General features: G+C 39.6%; 2 protein-coding genes across 4 annotated transcripts; both read right to left on the minus strand.

Moving 5' to 3' along the window:
• Positions 1-805: 805 nt before the first annotated feature.
• Positions 806-5,227, minus strand: LOC112290504 (SEC12-like protein 1). Of its 3 annotated transcripts, none has more exons than XM_024536819.3 (10): positions 4,722-5,227; positions 3,974-4,068; positions 3,509-3,644; positions 3,094-3,185; positions 2,870-2,969; positions 2,441-2,513; positions 2,172-2,292; positions 1,792-1,908; positions 1,492-1,559; positions 806-1,188 (listed from the first exon to the last, which is right to left on the minus strand). In XM_024536819.3, exons 1-10 carry the CDS (start codon positions 4,926-4,928, stop codon positions 1,001-1,003), a joined length of 1,197 nt encoding a protein of 398 aa, XP_024392587.1. In that variant the 5' UTR covers positions 4,929-5,227; the 3' UTR covers positions 806-1,000. The 3 variants fall into 3 exon arrangements, with proteins under 3 accessions (XP_024392587.1, XP_024392589.1, XP_024392588.1); XM_024536821.3 differs by having other exon boundaries at positions 4,541-4,724; XM_024536820.3 differs by lacking the exon at positions 4,722-5,227 and adding an exon at positions 4,460-4,676.
• A 1,417-nt stretch (positions 5,228-6,644) lies between these two features.
• Positions 6,645-8,415, minus strand: LOC112290505 (F-box/kelch-repeat protein At1g15670). Its single transcript, XM_024536823.3, has one exon. The coding sequence runs from the start codon at positions 8,272-8,274 to the stop codon at positions 7,078-7,080; it is 1,197 nt and encodes a 398-aa protein (XP_024392591.1). The 5' UTR covers positions 8,275-8,415; the 3' UTR covers positions 6,645-7,077.
• Positions 8,416-18,303: the final 9,888 nt, after the last annotated feature.

Consider the following 18,303-nt stretch of genomic DNA (forward strand, 5'->3'; position numbering starts at 1 on the left):
ATAATAGTAATAATGATAATAACAAATACAAGAGAATGAAGAAACTTGTAAAAAATATTTTCTTAAGAACACACAAATACAAGTGAATTCCCTACCAACAGAAAAAATTATTTTAATAATCAAAATTAAAAAATAAATCTCAAATTTTGGTGCTCTTTCACAAGCCTATATTCCAATTAGTTAAACATTCTATTGTAAATACACTATCTTCTAGCTTACCAGCAAGAACCACTTGACTTTGGAATGCTTGTCTTATTCAGCCATATAACAACTTTGGTAAGCTATTATTGTTATACTAATACAGCTTGTGTACCCCCAGTACACTCAGCTGTCCTCAAAGAAAATTATGTTTTCTATGTTTTATGTAAAATCAAAAAAAACCATTACATTGAGTTGGTAATTTTGAATCTATCAAACTGATATTTTGTTCAATATACGGTGTAAGGGAAACAAACATGTTATTTTGTTCTAATTGTATTATAGAGATGGTTGATTGATTATATTTTCTTTTGTTTTTGTTTTTATTCTTGTAGAAATTGTTTCAGTATCTTTTGCTTAAATAGATTAGCTTCGCCATCACAATGTACGATATATATATATATATACCTAACAATCTATATTACCAACTTAAATAGCTCCAAGTTGCCACCATATGAGTGAAAAGAAGCTTCCATGAAGATTAGATAAGCCTTCCCCTTTTATTCTGTCCGCTTGTATTGTATACTGAACATGGAAGGACGTAACACAGACTGATCCTGCAGTAACAAGACATTCACAGAACTGGACGGTGATGAGGACTACTTGGTACGTAAAAAATCAAATGCGTTTGTCCCCTGATAAATAAATGAAGGGATATTGATCAGTTTGGCAACACGAGCATACACGGTCGCCTTTACTACTCTTTTTGAGACACTAAGGACAACCAGAAGCATGCTTTGAGATGTTGAAAATCATATCGTTCACACCTATACAGCCCTTTACATGAAAACCCGAAACCTTTCTATAAGCCATATGACTCATCTAAGCTACCTGGGTGACCCCAAATTGCTTCTCGAGGGGGACGAGCAGGCTGCTCTCGCCCCATTGGAAACTGCCAAAAATCATCCGAGAGTGACGATTGAAAGAAGAGCAGGAAGAGCAGCCCTGAAAATGCGATCATTCCAAGGAGCATCGCGTATAACTGCCATTCTGCTCGCCAGAAAATAAACAATGAGTAGCAGGATAAGCAAGTGATTGAACTGTTATCCAGTGCAAATAATCAGATATCATATCCCTAATCTAGCAGCATAGTACCAAGAATTTAGTAAGTGGGTCATCTCTGGTGATTAATGCGAGACCAACACAGTGACACCGACTCCGTTTTGATATGAACAACTCAAAAGTTTCAGCCTTTCACAAGATAGAGAGTATACATCAGAAACAATGAACGAAAATTACTCTGATAAAGGGCATCCAGTCACTCTTCGCAAGAGGATGAAGATGGGAAATTACCTTTCCATTCGAACTTTTTCAAGCGACTAACCCGAGCAGAAGAATCTGCTCCTAATGATAATAGTGACCTAGAATGATACCACACAATCAGATCAGCTGGGTCGCCAGTGAGGTTTCTGACATATGCATTGTGTTCTCTACATCCACTCCAAAGGTAGGAAAAGCAGCACTTTATTACACCAGATTAGGAACACTTTCACCATCTTAGAACTATATTGAAACAATGAAAATGATAGTAGCTGTACTACAAGCAAGCACAAACATATGCACTAGAACAATTCGACAGGACTTTATATGTACCTTCCGTGTTTGGAAAACTCCAATCCCGTAACAGATAAGCTGTGGGCGCTTCCAATTAGCTGAGTTACTTCCATTCTCCTTACTAGCACTACAGCTACATCACCTTCTATAGTCCCCCTGCACATTCATCTCATGAAATATCTCAAAATTTGTGATAATTTGTTGTGCCTGAAAGAAACGAAATAGCCCGCCAATTGAGCATGTACTTTTATGCAAGAAAACCCTTCGGCACACCTGAATATCAATAAAGGTATGCTACTCATCCAAGGACCAGAGATAAATAATAAACAGAATTGTCATGCACATTACGAATGAAACTGAAGCAACGGCCAACACGAATACTCGGACAACCGTAGAAGTGATGGATACGATTAACTTACAAGCCCAGAGATTTTCCATCTCGAGAAATGGCCAGAGCTGAAATGGAGGCATCAGCTAACTTTTTTAAGCCAAGTTTGCTCCAATCCATCATATTCCATACTCCAACATAGCCCCTTTTACCTGCATGAGTTAATTCAAGTGTTATCTATGTAAGCTACACCAAAACGTAACATAATTGGAGCATTTAGATGAGCAGTCGATCACACACTTGTATTCAGGCAACGGTATACACAAAAAAAACACATTATCGAAAGACTACATAGCTTACCCCTCGTAATTGAAACAAATAAGAAGGCTTGTGTTCCATCACGTGAAAACCTGCAGTAACCAAATTTCTCATCCTGCCATAAAAAATGATATTGACACGAATCAGCCATAAAGATAGCAGAGAACGTAAAACAGAAATAACCCCAATGTAGAGATCAGTACAGGTGCTGGCCACCACGGTACACCAAGTCACACCAAGTCATCCCTGATTCCAAAACCAAACAAAATTTTCAAATCTATGTCTATTTCGACTGTAAAACATGTGCCAGAAACATAAAACTCACCAATATGCAATGCCAAAGAAACATCCCACAACATTAACACGTCAAGCGAAATCCCTTGAAGTCTTTTAGAATGTGCAACAAACAGAAACTGACAACACTAACGTTTAAAAACATAGTTATTCAATGTCCAAGAATGCCAAACACACCTTCTCACGCTCCAACCGAACCAAGGATTCTAGTTCTACAATGTTCCACACACGACAAGCACCTTCCTCACCAGTAGATGCCAAATATCCTGAATCCAAACTGAGACATGTCACAGCCACCTTGATCAGATAATAATAGACATTGGATAATCAGAAATACTCAACTAATTATGTCATCCTGGCCGGCAAGGAAGTCGAAACGTAAAAGGAAGTAGGCATGTTACCTAAAATCAATATCTTGAATTGAACGATGTGACTGAGATTCATCGAGTGCAATCTCGCAACTGGGCCAAGCAAAAATTCGAAGATGACCATCCTGTTTATAAACATAGTTGCACAAAGTAATGCAAAAGCCACAGATGAAGACAATTTTACGCAGCCTTGGCAAACCATGACAGCTTAAAGTCTTATTAATTATTAGTCCTAACTGCCTCCAATACGTATTTTGGAGTTAAAGACTCCGTAAACGAACCAAGGAAGCTACTTCTGTACGCTTGGTGTCACATACAAAGAAACTTGAGCAGATTGCACCTAAGCACGAGTATGCCCCAAGTGCACCAAGCATTATCCCTGGTGCTTGGTAAAATCCACTGGGGCGGAATCAGTAGCAACAACATCAAAAATAGTTATTTGAATTACCTTGCCACCTGTGGCTAACAAGGAGCCATCTCCGCTAAAACATATGCAGTTCTGGATTCCAAGCCCCTGTAAAAGAGGAAGCTCGCGCTCAGAAGCTTTAAGCTTACATGCACCCTTGGGATTTATTTCAAAGAACCTGTAGAGTTTTCACACATTATTGGTGTTTCGGTGCTAAATGTTCTTCGGTAATACGAAAATGATAAAAAAAAATAAAAAAATAAAAAAATAAAAACTTTTATTAGCAACAATTTCTAGCCATGATTAAAATGCAGGATGACAAGTGAACTTGCATTTCAACTAAGGATAAAAGCGTCGCCTCATAAGAAACGGAAGTAAATGACAGCAAGTTGACACCCTATATCATAAGGATTGATATATTTTATTTTTAACAGAAGAAGAAGAGGAAGCCGCCTAACAAAAGTAAAAACTTGCAACTTGAGGACAAACGAAATAGAAAAAGCTTACTTGCAACTATTTGCAAAAAAACAGATTACTCCATCTCCACTTGGATGCACTGCAAGTCGCAAGGGAAGACCGTCTTCTGGAGAGATCGAATAAATCTACAAAAGCACCCGAAAATCAGTGCTTAGAAAAAAATTGGAAATTCATTTCACACGTTCATGCAGTATCTCTGGAATATACCAAAGCCATACTTGCTTCCATGTCTTTACCCTCAAGACCAGCTTGTAAGACTAGACAATCTGGATTTAAAAAAAACCGTTCTCACATTCTGACAATCACAAAATCTGAGCAAAATCTCCTGAAGATGACGCAATTTAGCCAAGCATTTTCTTTCCTGCAGTTCGGTAACAAATTCGATAATCGTATCTACAACCTAAAACCCCGGTTCCATGCGTCTGCAAATAATTCTTGGCAGTGATCAAGCACTCAATTCACATACAAGAGTCGTTGTTGTTTAATGGAAACACAAGCTTAACCCACAGCACCTACGGTGTTCTCCCAACGTAGTAACTCTCTTTGATTGAAGCAACTCCGACTACAAATCATTCCGTGAAATAAAGCAGCTGTTACCATAGTCTCACACATTCAATACACTTGGATAAAACCCTGACACGTGCGCAAACATGAACCAAAACCAGGACGATATGTCGACTGATCGGGTCGTTGCGTTCCTCACTGCCACATTGCAGTCCCCAATGCACACACGAGCATAGCAACGATTCTAATAACTAGCAAAACGAGAAACGCTTACAATGTCGGAGATGGTGTCAGAATCGAAATTATACTCCCGAAGGGTGATTGCCTTCGACCATTCTTCATCATCCCGGCCCAAGAGGACAAGAGCCGACGGGGAATCTGTCACACTCCCTGCCCGAGGTGCCCATGCCCCGCAAACTGCCCCAGAATCTTCATTCCTCGTCGTGGGGCGTGTATACTTCACCCTCCGTTGCCCATTCATCGTGTTCCTTCTCTCAATCCACACGCCAAAAACCCTAATACCCAGAAACCAACTTCGAAGTTTTCCTCCGAAACTTGAAAAGCAAGATCAATCGCATGAACACATAAACCCCCACCACGCTATGCCAATCAACCCATGAGCATAGTCCAAGAGGCAACAACCGGGAAACACGCACGGGGTGCTTCTTCGTGAGTGTCCTTTTTTCCTTTGCCTCCGACCTCGGCACCCAATCCCCAATCAGGATGCATTCTTTGATTCCGATTAGTTTCCGGGCCACGTTTGCAGGATAGCCGGAGGGGGAGAAATCGTGCACTCGGCGCATGCGTCTCGAATATGCGAGAGTACATTCCTTGTTGAGCCACGGCACTCCTCTGGCAGAGCAGCTCGGTCACGTCTCTCGGCTACTTTCCGTTTGTGACTGGCAGGGACTTCCTTCTATGAAAGTTTTTTGACTCAACCAGTAACAAAGCACCGAAAAACGTTTACATTCTAATGTGCATATACACAAAAATACTTACATGCACTCGATGAAAAATCAAGCATCATAGAATTAGTGGAAAAAGAAAAGAGAAATGTAAATAGGTAGATAGATAGAGAGAGATAAGGTGGTGTTTCAAGGCAATAAATTCTGCTACTGAGGGACAAAACTTTAACATTGTTTATTCCTTTTTCGGGTTGTTCTCCTTTTCCTCTGTGGGGTGTGGTGTATTTTTGTTGACAGTTACGTGAAATTCGAGGAAAAAAATTACATTACGAATGACGCAAATTGATCCGACAGTTCGATACTCCCCAGCTATTCTAAACTTAGAAGCGGCCCTTCACATTTCTAAACATACGTGCTCCGTTGCGTATTCGGCATATTTACGATTAAGCGGCAAAGGGGACAAGCATTTTGGTCGGAAAAAGCAGATCATCAAATACTTTTTCATCATACAGATGCGAATAATTCCTCATCCTCAGAGCATTGGCAAGGATCAAGATGCCTGACGATGCAGGGTTAATGGAACACACGGAGCAGCTCACAGAAACCACGACACCCGAGCCTTCATCTTCTCGAAGATTACGGGCCATCTGCCGAACTTGCACCCATCTGCCAAAGGTGAATGGAAATGCCGCCCCGCCTGGTGGGGAATATGTTGCCACATCACATGAAGACTGAACACAGAAAGCCTCTTCTCAATCGCATTGTAAGGATCTCACTTACAACAACACACTGCAAATCATCCGGCCTAAGAATGTAGAAGAGCTGGTGCCAGCACAATATCCAGCTTTCCGATCATGGATTGACACAGCGGGGACGAGGAATTAGGGCTTGCATAGAGTATGAGATGGTTCATCATGAACGGCAGGAACTTACATTTTCTTTCCAAATGTGACTCACGACTAGTAAACAAGCAGCAGACACAGTTTTTGCCCCACTGAATTTCAGGTTTTCGTATACAGCAGTGATGGTCGGAGGTTTTACTGCTCACAGGGGCTTCTCAAAATGTGAGCTGAACAGTAACGACCAAGATCACTTACAGCTTCACTTACAGACGGGTCGCAACAAACTTAACACTGGAGTCAATGAGACTTCACAAACATGTATGCAGCGGAACACAGCTAGACGCACAACATCGTCATCAAGCACGCACAATGCACCAGAAAAATTGATCCAAGCCAAAGCAGAGGGTCTACAAAGAGCAACCTACTGCATGTGAGAATCGGACAGAGATGAGACCAGGTAAATCGGTCGTCACTTCGCGGTGATCGACCTTTGTTTCTTCAAAGTCAAAAAAACGATCAGAAGCTTACAGGATTGCAAATTTTTAACCCTACATGTACAAACTTCCCGGTATCGTGAGATCTACGCCGACTTGAAACGTCTGGGCGTTGTCAAGCGAGAAGCTCACGTACGCATCCCAGCATTTCTGAGCGCTTAACATACTGTACAGATGAACCCTCCTCGCAGGGAGCAACCCTTTAGGTTTATCTCCTCTAGTCACACGAGGGCTTCTCTCTGAAGATTTCATAAGACATCAAACATCGACAAACCCTAGGCTCCGAGGAACAAGCTGAAACTGAAAGCTACTCGTGTCTGAGATTGACACACCCGGGGCATTGAAAGTCGGAGACTGGTGAACAGCTCTCGCAGCGCCACAAACTGTGATCACATTTCAAATGCACAGGATGTCTGCGCAAGGCTCGTAAACTGGCCATTGCCAGCTAGAGTTCGCCACTGCGCTTTACATGAGCCTTGAGCTGGGAGTAGTCTCATGGATCTGAAAGTCGCGTCGTCGTTCTTCTTAGCAAGCCCCATGATTATAAGAGAGTTTCCAGAGGCGGTGATGGTTAAGGACTTGAGCTCCCCGCTCTCAGTATCCTCCGGCACTTTCTCCACTGCTGTCCACGTATTCTGCTGTTGGGAATAAACAACAACCTCCTTGCCACGGATGCTATACAAGCGGCCCGCTAAGGCGACCAGAGAGCTCGGATTTGCTACAGCAGGTTCCGTGGATATAAGTGGCCACATGTTGTCAACAAAGCTCCATGATTTGGCACGAGAATCGTAAACCTCGGCACTCTCGCAGAAGGCGCCCTGAGATTCACTGCCATAGCCGCTCAAGACTAAGAAGCTGTCGCCCAGCACCACTCCTGTGCACTCATCCCGCTCCTCTCTCATGCTGCCCAAGCTCTCCCAGCAGTTCGCTTCAACATCGAAGGTTTCCACAGATGCCAGAGCTTTCTTGTTCTCATCGTGACCGCCCGCGACAAACACTTTGTTGCCGATAGCTCCACAAGCGAAGAAGTTGCGGACATTCACCATGTCGGCTCCCCTCCTCCACGTCTGAGTGCTGAAATTGTACACGAACACAGACTTCGACGGCTCCCAAGTTCTCAGCCACCACCCACCCAGCACCACGAGCAATCCGTTCACCGCAACGAGCCTGCAACACGTCGGCAATCCTCCCACGAGGCCCGGAACCGCAGGCAACCGACTCCAAATCTGCTCATTCACATCGAGAAGACTGACCCCATGAACGGGATCGGGAGAGCAGACAGCTCGACCAGCAAAATCCTTCTCCGGCACAGCCTCGCCGCCGCACATCGGCATCGGCTGCAACATGCACACGAACGACGAGGTCGTCCCTTCCGCCTTGCGCAGCTCGTAATACTCCCGGCTTTGAACCAGATCTCGAAACGAGCTCGACACTCGCTGCAGATTCGCGTGCCATTGCAACGGCACCCTCACTAAACACTCGACAAACAAATCATCGGGCAATGCCTCGATCAACCCAGCTGAGCTACAATCCACTCCGCCACTGCTCGACTCCACCATGCGATTGTACTCAATAAAATTCGCCATAACACCCCAAAAAACACCAACTCTCACCGAAAGCCGCCTTAAATCTTCCCTTGCTCACTACCTTAAGTTCACGCAATCCCACCCAATCATCGCGAGCTGCACAAGCGAGGCTGCTCCTGCTGCTGCTGGAAAATGAGCTAAGGGCAGTTGTCAAGGCGGGCGCAGATGTAAATATAGATCTGGGATATGATGCAGGTGATTCTTTAATTATTTTAGTATATAACGAACTTTTTAAAACTCTTTGCGATGTATTTTATTCTTAAATCTTGTGTCTAAAGTTCATCAAACCTTGAAAATAAAATAAAATGAATATACTTTTAAATTAACCAAGATTTTACTACCCTCGAGTCTTGATGAATGGTGCTAGTTTTTTTGCTCTATTATTTGTAAGCATTGAGTTTTGGAATGGATTTTTTTCTATGTGAGTTAGTGTCGTGTGATGGTTTTTATGGATGTGGGCATGGTTGTTGTGTCGTATAGGACCAAACAAGCACTTGTTTGAGGTAAATGGAAATTGCTAATTGTTGATGTTAAGTGAATTAATACCTCACTCATAATTACAAGAAAAAAAATAAGAAGACAAATTTAAAAATAATAAGATCCTTGTTGCTTCTTATAACATTGAGTTACATTATAGTGTTAATTTGATTTCATTGTTTTGCATCACATTATGTGTAAAACTTGGAAGTTGGTCAATCCCATTGTCAATCATGATACATTGTAGAAAGTTTGATAGTTCTTGAAAATGAGTCTTTATACTTTATTTTCTATGACAAGAAAAAAATTCTTGACAATTCTTGCACTCAAAATACAAACATTTTATTATGTTATCATGCATTTTTAGTAACATGTGTTGAAGTACCATAATTTGTGCACAAAAATACAAAGCAAAGTATTGTTCTTTAGAATGAGTACTATTGTGTGAGATTTATTGGAACATTGCTCACAAGTGTATAAATCGATTATTTTAAAAAATAAAATAAGAAACTAATGGAAAATCACAAGATAGTTGCATGAAGAAATTTTTAATAAACAATAACTACAATTTTGAGGAATTATTATACATGTTAGGAACATAGTCCTTAGAACCTTCTAGAGACAAGTCTTTGGAACCTTCTAGAAGCTTCTTAGTTGGTAGAAGATGTTAAGGACATAGTCCTTAGAACCTTCTAGAGATAAGTTTCTAAAACCTTCTAGAAGCAAGTCTCTGGAACCTTCTAGAAGCTTCCTAGTTGGTAGAAGTTGCTTGAGAAGCTTCCTAAATAGGAGTATATATTGGAATCGAGGCTGAAGAGTTCTTCAGTCTCGACAACACATCTCTTGGAGCTCTAGCTCACCTCTCTAGTATTGTTCTTGTATTCATCTCATTAATCTAGTTCTTGCCAGTTCTTCTTGAACTTCTTGGTAGATATCAAGTCTGTATTTCTGTGTCTGTGATAGTTTGTCGAGACTTCATTCACCTCAGATATCAGAGCTAGTTTCTTCTTTGTTAGAGTGTGGATTACCCCTCTGCTTGGAAGTGTACTAGCACTTTAGAGGTTGTGGATTACCCTCCTCTAAACTGATACTTCTTTTGTTACAATATTGGAGTCTTATTCTTCTTGGAGAGAGTGGATTATCCCTTTTCTTGAAGTTCTTAAGGCATTTTAGAGGTTGCGGAGTACCCTCTTCTAAATCAATATTGTCTTCTTATAGAGTCATTCCTGTCCTTCTCTTAGAATGGTCGGGGGGCCAAGACATTAGTATGACGGAAAGTTCAGAGTCCAAGTTAGATGCTATCATGAATGCCCTCGCTACGTTATCACAAAGAACTGCAGAGATTGAAGGAGTCGTGGCAAGGCTTGATAATGATGGAGCATCTGGGATGGTACAATCTAGGTTGCACCAGCTTCAAACTTCTACACTTGGAGAAGCAACTTTGCCTCAGGTTCGACAAGCACCGCTGGTTCTATAACATAAGGAACCCCGAGTTAGCCTTCCGGACAAGTTCGATGGTACACATTCCAAGTTTTGAGGATTCATCAACCAAATCAAGTTGATAACAGTTTTACAGCCCGAACGCTATCCAACGGAGGAGTCACGTGTTGGGCTTGTTGGAACCTTACTTACAGGACAAGCTCTATCATGGTTTGCTCCTTTGTTTGAGAAACGATCGTCCATACTAAACAACTTTGAAACCTTTTTGGAGGCATTTGCGAAAGCATTTGGTGAACATGACAAGGTTCGATGGACTACAACAAAGATCCGGTCACTACGACAAGGGATGCGTTCTACATCAGTCTATGCATCGGACTTCAGGCAATTAGCATGCGACATCAATTGGAACGAAGAAGCGTTGATGAGTCAATTCTATTGAGATTTAAGGGACGATGTGAAGGATTTGCTGTTAACTCTTCTTGATCCGCAAACGTTCAACGAAGCTATTAGCCAAGCTGTGAAGTGCGATAACCGCCTATTCCAATGTCACCAAGACCAACGTTCAAGACAACATACGGTTCGCCACACTCCAACTATGTCGGCAAGTAGCATGAGTTCACATTCAGAGGTAGAAGACATGCAAATTGATGCGGTATGTGTCACATCTCTTACTCTAGAAGAAAAAAAGCGGCGTATGGAGGAAGGTCTATGCTTGTATTGCGGTGAAGAAGGCCACAAAGTTGGAAACTGCCTCAAGAAGCAAAATCGACGTATTATCAAGACTACGAGTGCATTTATTCAAGAAAATGAAGATGTCCAACCACAATAGGAACCGTGCGGCTGGACAATGAAATATCGCAACAACAACCAGGTTCCTTTCTTTCCGCTCAACCTGTCCTTTGTTTTACAATCCCTTTGCTTATTGGCCCTTAGAAACTGCAAACCTTAGCATTATTAGATTCAGGAGCATCTGCTTGTTTCTTAGACGAAGAATTCGTAAGGCGTCATAAGATCTCTTTAGTACAAAAATCCAAACCTGTTCACGTTGAGGTCATAGATGGGCGACCTTTATTGTTTGGTAGTGTCACCCATGAATCAAAACCTATAGAAGTGACGTTTAAGGACCATAGTAGACATATTATTTTCAATATTATTAGAACCCCATCAAATCCTGTTATTCTTGGTCTTTCCTGGTTTGAAAAGCATAACCCATCCATAGATTGGAAGTTGCCGAAGATGACCTTTCCCACAAAACCATCCAAGAGCAAGCCTAATAGAAAACCCCGAATAGAGAAATCCTTATTTTTTGGAGCAAGAGCGTTTATAAGATTGTCCAAGGGAGGCACACCGTTTGTCATTTATGCGGCTTCAACTACCGGAGAGAAGATCTCGACAGCAAGTATACCGGAGCAATATAAGGATTTTAAAGACGTGTTTCAAAAGAAAAATGCCGACATGCTACCAAAACACAGACCATATAATTGTGCCATAGACTTACATGAAGGAGCACAACCGCCTTTTGGCCCAATCTACAATCTATCGCAGATAGAGTTGGCGGAGTTGCGGAAGTACATCGACGAGAATCTAGCCAAGAACTTCATTCGTCATTCAAAATCATCAGCTGGAGCACCCATCTTATTTTTGAAGAAAAAAGATGGCTTGTTGCGGATGTGCGTGGACTATCAAGGCCTCAACAAGGTAACAAAGAAGAATCGTTACCCATGACCCTTGATTTCTGGTCTCTTAGAACAATTTGGATGTGTAAGGATCTTTACAAAAATTGATCTAAGGAGAGCTTACAACCTCGTACGAATCAAGGAAGGAGATGAGTGGAAGACAGCGTTCCGTACAAGGTATGGCCATTTTGAATATAATGTCATGCCCTTTGGTCTTACCAATGCTCCAACTGTCTTTCAACATATGATGAATGACATTTTCCGAGAGTACCTTGACAATTTTATTGTCATCTATTTGGATGATATTTTGATATTCTCTAAAAATGAGGAAGAGCATGAAAAACACGTTCGTTTGGTATTGGAGAAACTACGCGAGCGAGGACTATATGCCAAGTTGGAGAAGTGTTTATTTCACCAAATAGAGATGGAGTTTCTAGGGTTCGTTGCGACTACGAAAGGCTTGAAGATGGATCCCAAGAAGGTGGAAGCAATTGTGTCTTAGGAGGTTCTGAAGACGGTTAGAGACGTACAATGCTTTCTTGGTTTTGCCAACTTCTATCGGATCTTTATCAAGAATTACTCTCAAGTTGCTGCTCTTCTTACTCGGTAGACATGCAAGGATAAGCTGGAATGGGGACCTCTAGCAGAGAAGGCGTTTCAAAACCTGAAGATCGCATTTACTACGGCTCCAATCTTGGTAAATCCAGACTTTACAAAGGCCTTCTATTTAAAAACAGATGCTTCGGATTTTGCTTTGGGAGTTGTACTTTCACAAATGGAAGAAGACAAGAAGCTCCATCTGGTTGCATTCAATTCTCGAAAGTTCTCTGCTGCTGAAATCAATTATGAGATCCACGATAAGGAAGTTCTTGCTATAGTGGATTCTTTCCAAGAATGGCGTCACTTTCTTGAAGAAGCTGCACATCCAGTGACCGTATACACAGATCATAAGAATTTGGAGTATTTCATGTCGGCTCGAGTTCTAAATTGACGTCAAGCTCGATGGAGTATGTTGCTATCTAGGTTCGATTTTATTATCACTTATCGACCTGTAAAGCAGCAAGGACTATTTGATGCCTTATCAAGGAGATCGTATCTTGTACCATAGGCTGGAGATGCAGCGTTTGATCAACAATGTACGATATTGTTGAAGCCAGAGTAATTTCAACTTTGCGCCACTATTATGCCAATTGATGCTGACTTCCTGAATCAGGTAGTGCTGTAACCATTGAAGATTCAGTAGCCATTGATATTAAGCAGCGTGCCAATGACGACAAGTTTAAGGTGGAGGGAGATCTTTTATACTTTGAAGAGTGGTTATATATCCCAAAAGGACCAACACGACTCTGAGTTCTTCAATCTTACCACGATTTTCCAACTACGGGACATTTTGGATTCAACAAGACCTTGAAGCTTATTTCTTGAGATTTTTGGTAGCCCCAAATGTGGAAGGATGTGAAAGATTTTGCCCTCTCCTGCGACATCTGTTCAAGATCCAAGAATCCTCGGCATCGCCCTTATGGACTCATACAGCCATTGCCGATTCCACGTCGACCATGGTCTTCAATTTCCATGGACTTCATCACGGACCTGCCATCATCGAACTCATTTGACAGCATCTTTGTCGTAGTAGATCGGCTTACAAAAATGGCACACTTTGTCCCTTGCAAGAAGACATCATCCAGTGAAGTCACAACAAGGCTCTTTCTCGATAATGTGTATCAATATCATGGACTACCAGATGATATCGTATCAGATCAAGGATCCCAATTCGTATCAAAGTTTTGGAGATCTCTCTTTGAGATACTGAAGGTGGATATCAAACTTTCTTCGGCTTTTCATCCTCAAATTGACGGTCAAATGGAACGGGTGAATCAAGTCTTGGAACAATACTTACGATGCAACATCAACTATCAGCAAGAGGATTGGATGACATATCTGCCGCTAGTCGAGTTTGCATATAACAACATCCTTCATGCGTCGACTCAATACACACCATTCTTTTCCAACTATGGGTATCATCCAAAGCTTGATTTATTGAGTCCATCAACAAATAACAATCCAGCAGCTGAAAGATTTGCGAAACAACTATCAGAGCTTCAAAATACGTTGAAGCTTCAATTACAATCCGCTCAAGAATCCTACAAGGTGTCTACAGATAGATTTCGGAATCAAGCACCTACTTTGAAAATTGGAGATAAAGCATGGCTTCTTCGACGGAATATCAAGACCAAGCGACCATGTGATAAGTTGGACTATCGAAGATTGGGACCATTTATCATCCAAAAGCAAATCAATCCAGTGGCGTACCGTCTGGAATTACAGGCTTCTATGAAGGTACATCCAATCTTTCATGTTTCTTTGTTGGAGCCTTATCGAGAGTCATCTTTTCGTGGAAGAGTGCAATGTCCGCCACCTAGTATTGAGATCGAGAACCACGAGGAATACGAGGTTGAAAAGGTGCTGGATTCTCGGCGAAGGTGGGGCAAGTTGGAGTATCTTGTTCAATGGTGCGGCTACGACATTAATGAGCGAACGTGGGAGCCAGCTGAAAATCTCACCAGTGCGTCGCAAAAGGTACAAGAGTTTTATCAACAACATCCTCATAAACCTAAGCCGGTTCGACGATAGCTTCTTTCTGAAGCTTGCTCACCCAAGAATATAAGAAAGGGAGAGAGCACCACCAAAATTCGTAGTTGATGTAGTTATTTTCTCCAAGATAAAATAGAATTTTTTCAGTAGCCATAGTTTGATCTTCTGATATGGATAGCCAAGAGATAGATACTATGCCAGTTAGATTATGTCAACGAACTAGTTCACGAAGGCGACCCCGAGATGAAGAACCACCTGCACCACGACGACAACGGAGGATACCAAGTAACCGATCACTGGTGATTGTATTTGAGTCCGAACTTGCTTACCATGGTCAACCAGAAGGCATATTTGTAGGATAATTTCACAATGAAGACACGGAAGTTCATGCTTGGTCAGAAGTTGAAGGAGTGGGCCACTACCGTTGGCTTCAAGGGCCGATGAACCACTTACCTCGTGAACAACAGTTGGAGTTCATAGCAGACATTATGCGACAGATCTTCATTTTCTTGCGTTGGTACTGATTGATAACAACATTGCTTCTCAGAGACCTCGAAGCTAAAGGAGGGGGTGATGTTAGAGACATAGTCCTTAGAACCTTCTAGAGACAAGCTTTTAGAACCTTCTAGAAGCAAGTCTCTGGAACCTTCTAGAAGCTTCTTAGTTGGTAGAAGATGTTAGGGACATAGTCCTTAGAACCTTCTAGAGATAAGTTTCTAGAACCTTCTAAAAGCAAGTCTCTGGAACCTTCTAGAAGCTTCCTAGTTGGTAGAAGTTGCTTGAGAAGCTTCCTAAATAGGAGTATATATTGGGATCGAGGCTGAAGAGTTCTTCAGTCTGGACAACACATCTCTTGGAGCTCTAGCTCACCTCTCTGGTGTTGTTCTTGTATTCATATGATTAATCTAGTTCTTGCCAATTCTTCTTGAACTTCTTGGTAGATATCAAGTCTGTATTTTGTGTCCGTGACAATACAATACATCTAATAATTTGGAACATTGTGTATATCTGCATATATGGGTTGTATTTCACATTAGCATATTTTTCCCTCAACTTTTTAAAATCCATGTCATTGATATGTGTGGTTTTATTCTTATAATTTTATTTTTATTTATTCCATTTGGATGACAAACTTTTATGTTTGAAGTTTCAATTTTTGTATTCCTTTTTCTAAAATTTAACATATTATAGAATATTATATGACATGAGCGTATCATGAATATTAAAGAGAACTAAAAGTTATATAGTAAACTTTCAATTTTGTTGTCACATCTTTGTTTGATTACAGTGTGAAACATATGAATTTCCTGTATAAACAAAGCATTCTTGTATTGAATCAAGTCCTAATCAATATTTTCATTTGATATTCTCACGTTTCAAAACTATGAACAATCTCAAAAGAGTTCTTTAGTTATATCTTTTTAAATCATTCAATCTTAAAAAATAAAACTCAATAAATATTTAATATTTAATTAGTTGATATTTAGATATGTATTTTAAACATCTTTTATATTATAATCTATAGTATGTTCAAAATAAAACAAAAAAATGAAGTAAAACTAAAATTAGATATACAAATAATATTTTGCTACTTCTTGTACTGTTTTTGTTAACCTTTTTGTTTCACTTTTTATATCAAGTACCAATTATTTTTAGAAAAAGATGTGCACTTAAATCCATGTACGAAAAAGTTTAGCTTTTCTTTTATTTCTTTTATTAAAAAAGAAAACAGTTGTAAAATCATATTATAGTTATAACACTTCTTATTTTTGTTTCATTCTTAGAGAATATTAAGTTTAAATTGATGATTTTTCTTTGTGAATACATTTTAGTTACAAACATACATCAGATCATACACATTAAAGTAATTAAAAAAGTGTTCGAATCCTTCAAGTTTTGGTGCTAAAATTTCAAGTATACTTCATAGATAGAAATGTTAGGTATGTACACATGCATATTTATTCACATATATAATATGCAGACAAAAACAAACAACTTCTATATACTTTTTTGTGAAAGACTTGCTTCGCATTTGATAGTAATTTTTCTTTTCTTTTCTTAATAATAAATAAATATATACTTTTTAGACACATAGATTTTAATAATATTATTAAATATTATTTGAAGTTTTAAAAAATTAAAGACTACAAACAATATGCTAAATTCTTCAACTCCATTTTTAAAAAGAAGAATAGGTAAAGAACTTAAAAGCTATACTAACTACCAAATCAAACATCAATGTGTCTAGAAGTTGCAAGATGACAGAATTGGGCCATTTCCACAATTAATGTGGTATTCTTTTTTGTTTGTATACTTTCTGTAAAAAGATGCCTTCATGCTGATATCACCCAGTTTCATAAGCAATAAAAACAGACTTTTGAGATCCATTGAATTCTTTAATATATGTATATGTATATATATATATATATATAATCAAAAACCAATTCCCTACTTTTTAATCATGGTTATCATGCTTGTGCATGAAGTGCAATGACATTTCTAAGTATCTGAATCATTTCATCACCTTACTAATTTTTTAAATTTTAATTACGTAACTTGTACACACACACACACACACACACACATATATATATATATATATACATATATATATAGATATATAGATATTAATAAAAGAAAGAAGAAATAGTGCCACAAGTGTTTGTTCCCATGAAGAATAAGACTCAAGCTTGTTGGGCACTTTGCACTTGGAACTCTAGAATCTTGACATGTGGCATGGTTCACTGATTCTCTTGAACTGCCTGCCTCAAGAAGTTGAGTTCCAGAAGCTTCTAGAAGCTTCCATCCATACATCCATCCACTCACCCACCCACATCCATCCATCCATCCACTCATCCATGTCTGGATGTATGGGAAATGATCCCATAAAAGAGTGAACAAGGGCCATGTGCCATCTTGCCTTGGAATCCTAACTCTTCATGTGTACATGTACATGACAATGTGCCGACCAATTTCTTTTCAAGTATCCATTGCAAACCAAACCGAATTACACATAATTTAATTTTTATGCTCGTAAAATTCAATGTACAGAATTAGATTTATTGTTATGTATGAGAGAGAAATGGGGGTTGATATGAAATTGGGAACACCAAACTGTGCTACAGTTGCAGCATTAATGGGATCATGGGACATATGAGCATGAGCATACCCCTGTGAATGCACATTTGAGAAGAGTAAAACATCAAAATAAATAAATAAACAAATAATAGAGCCTTGTTCAATTATGAAGTATTGTTTAGAAGCTTCCAAAAGGATATAAGGGCGCCATTCTATTAGGTGGTATTGTCTAGAAGCTTTTCAAAACCTAAAAAGTATTATACCCTAAAAGTCTCTGCTGTTGAAACCCCTCAGGCTTAGATGGTTCAATCCTTCAGATGGGTATATATATATATATATATATGTACATATATAGGATCTTGAAATGAAACATACATTGAAATGTTATTTGTAAGTGTTGTTTAGGTCTTTCTAAAGAACATGGTTAAAGAAGTATTGTTCATTAAGAAACACTCATTTTCATATATAGAAACATATATGAAGCTTCAGAAAAAATTGCAGAAAATTATTGAAATGTAGTATGTTTTGATGTGGTTTCATTTGATTAAAAATAGGGGCTTTTTGTCAGTTTATGTAAACTAACACACAATAACCTTTTCTACCACATAGAAGCAAATCTCTCACAATAATCTTATTAGAAAATTTTCTATGTTGGCTTTTCAATAATGGTCAGTATTCATTTTTGTATTTTTATTCTCTAGTATGTAAAGTTTAGTTGAACCCTACTGTATGTGCATTGCAACCAACAGAATTAAGCAAAATATAA

This window comes from Physcomitrium patens, chromosome 13, assembly GCF_059467195.1.
Source record: "Physcomitrium patens ecotype Gransden chromosome 13, ASM5946719v1, whole genome shotgun sequence".
In the NCBI taxonomy this organism is placed as follows: Eukaryota; Viridiplantae; Streptophyta; class Bryopsida; order Funariales; family Funariaceae; genus Physcomitrium; species Physcomitrium patens.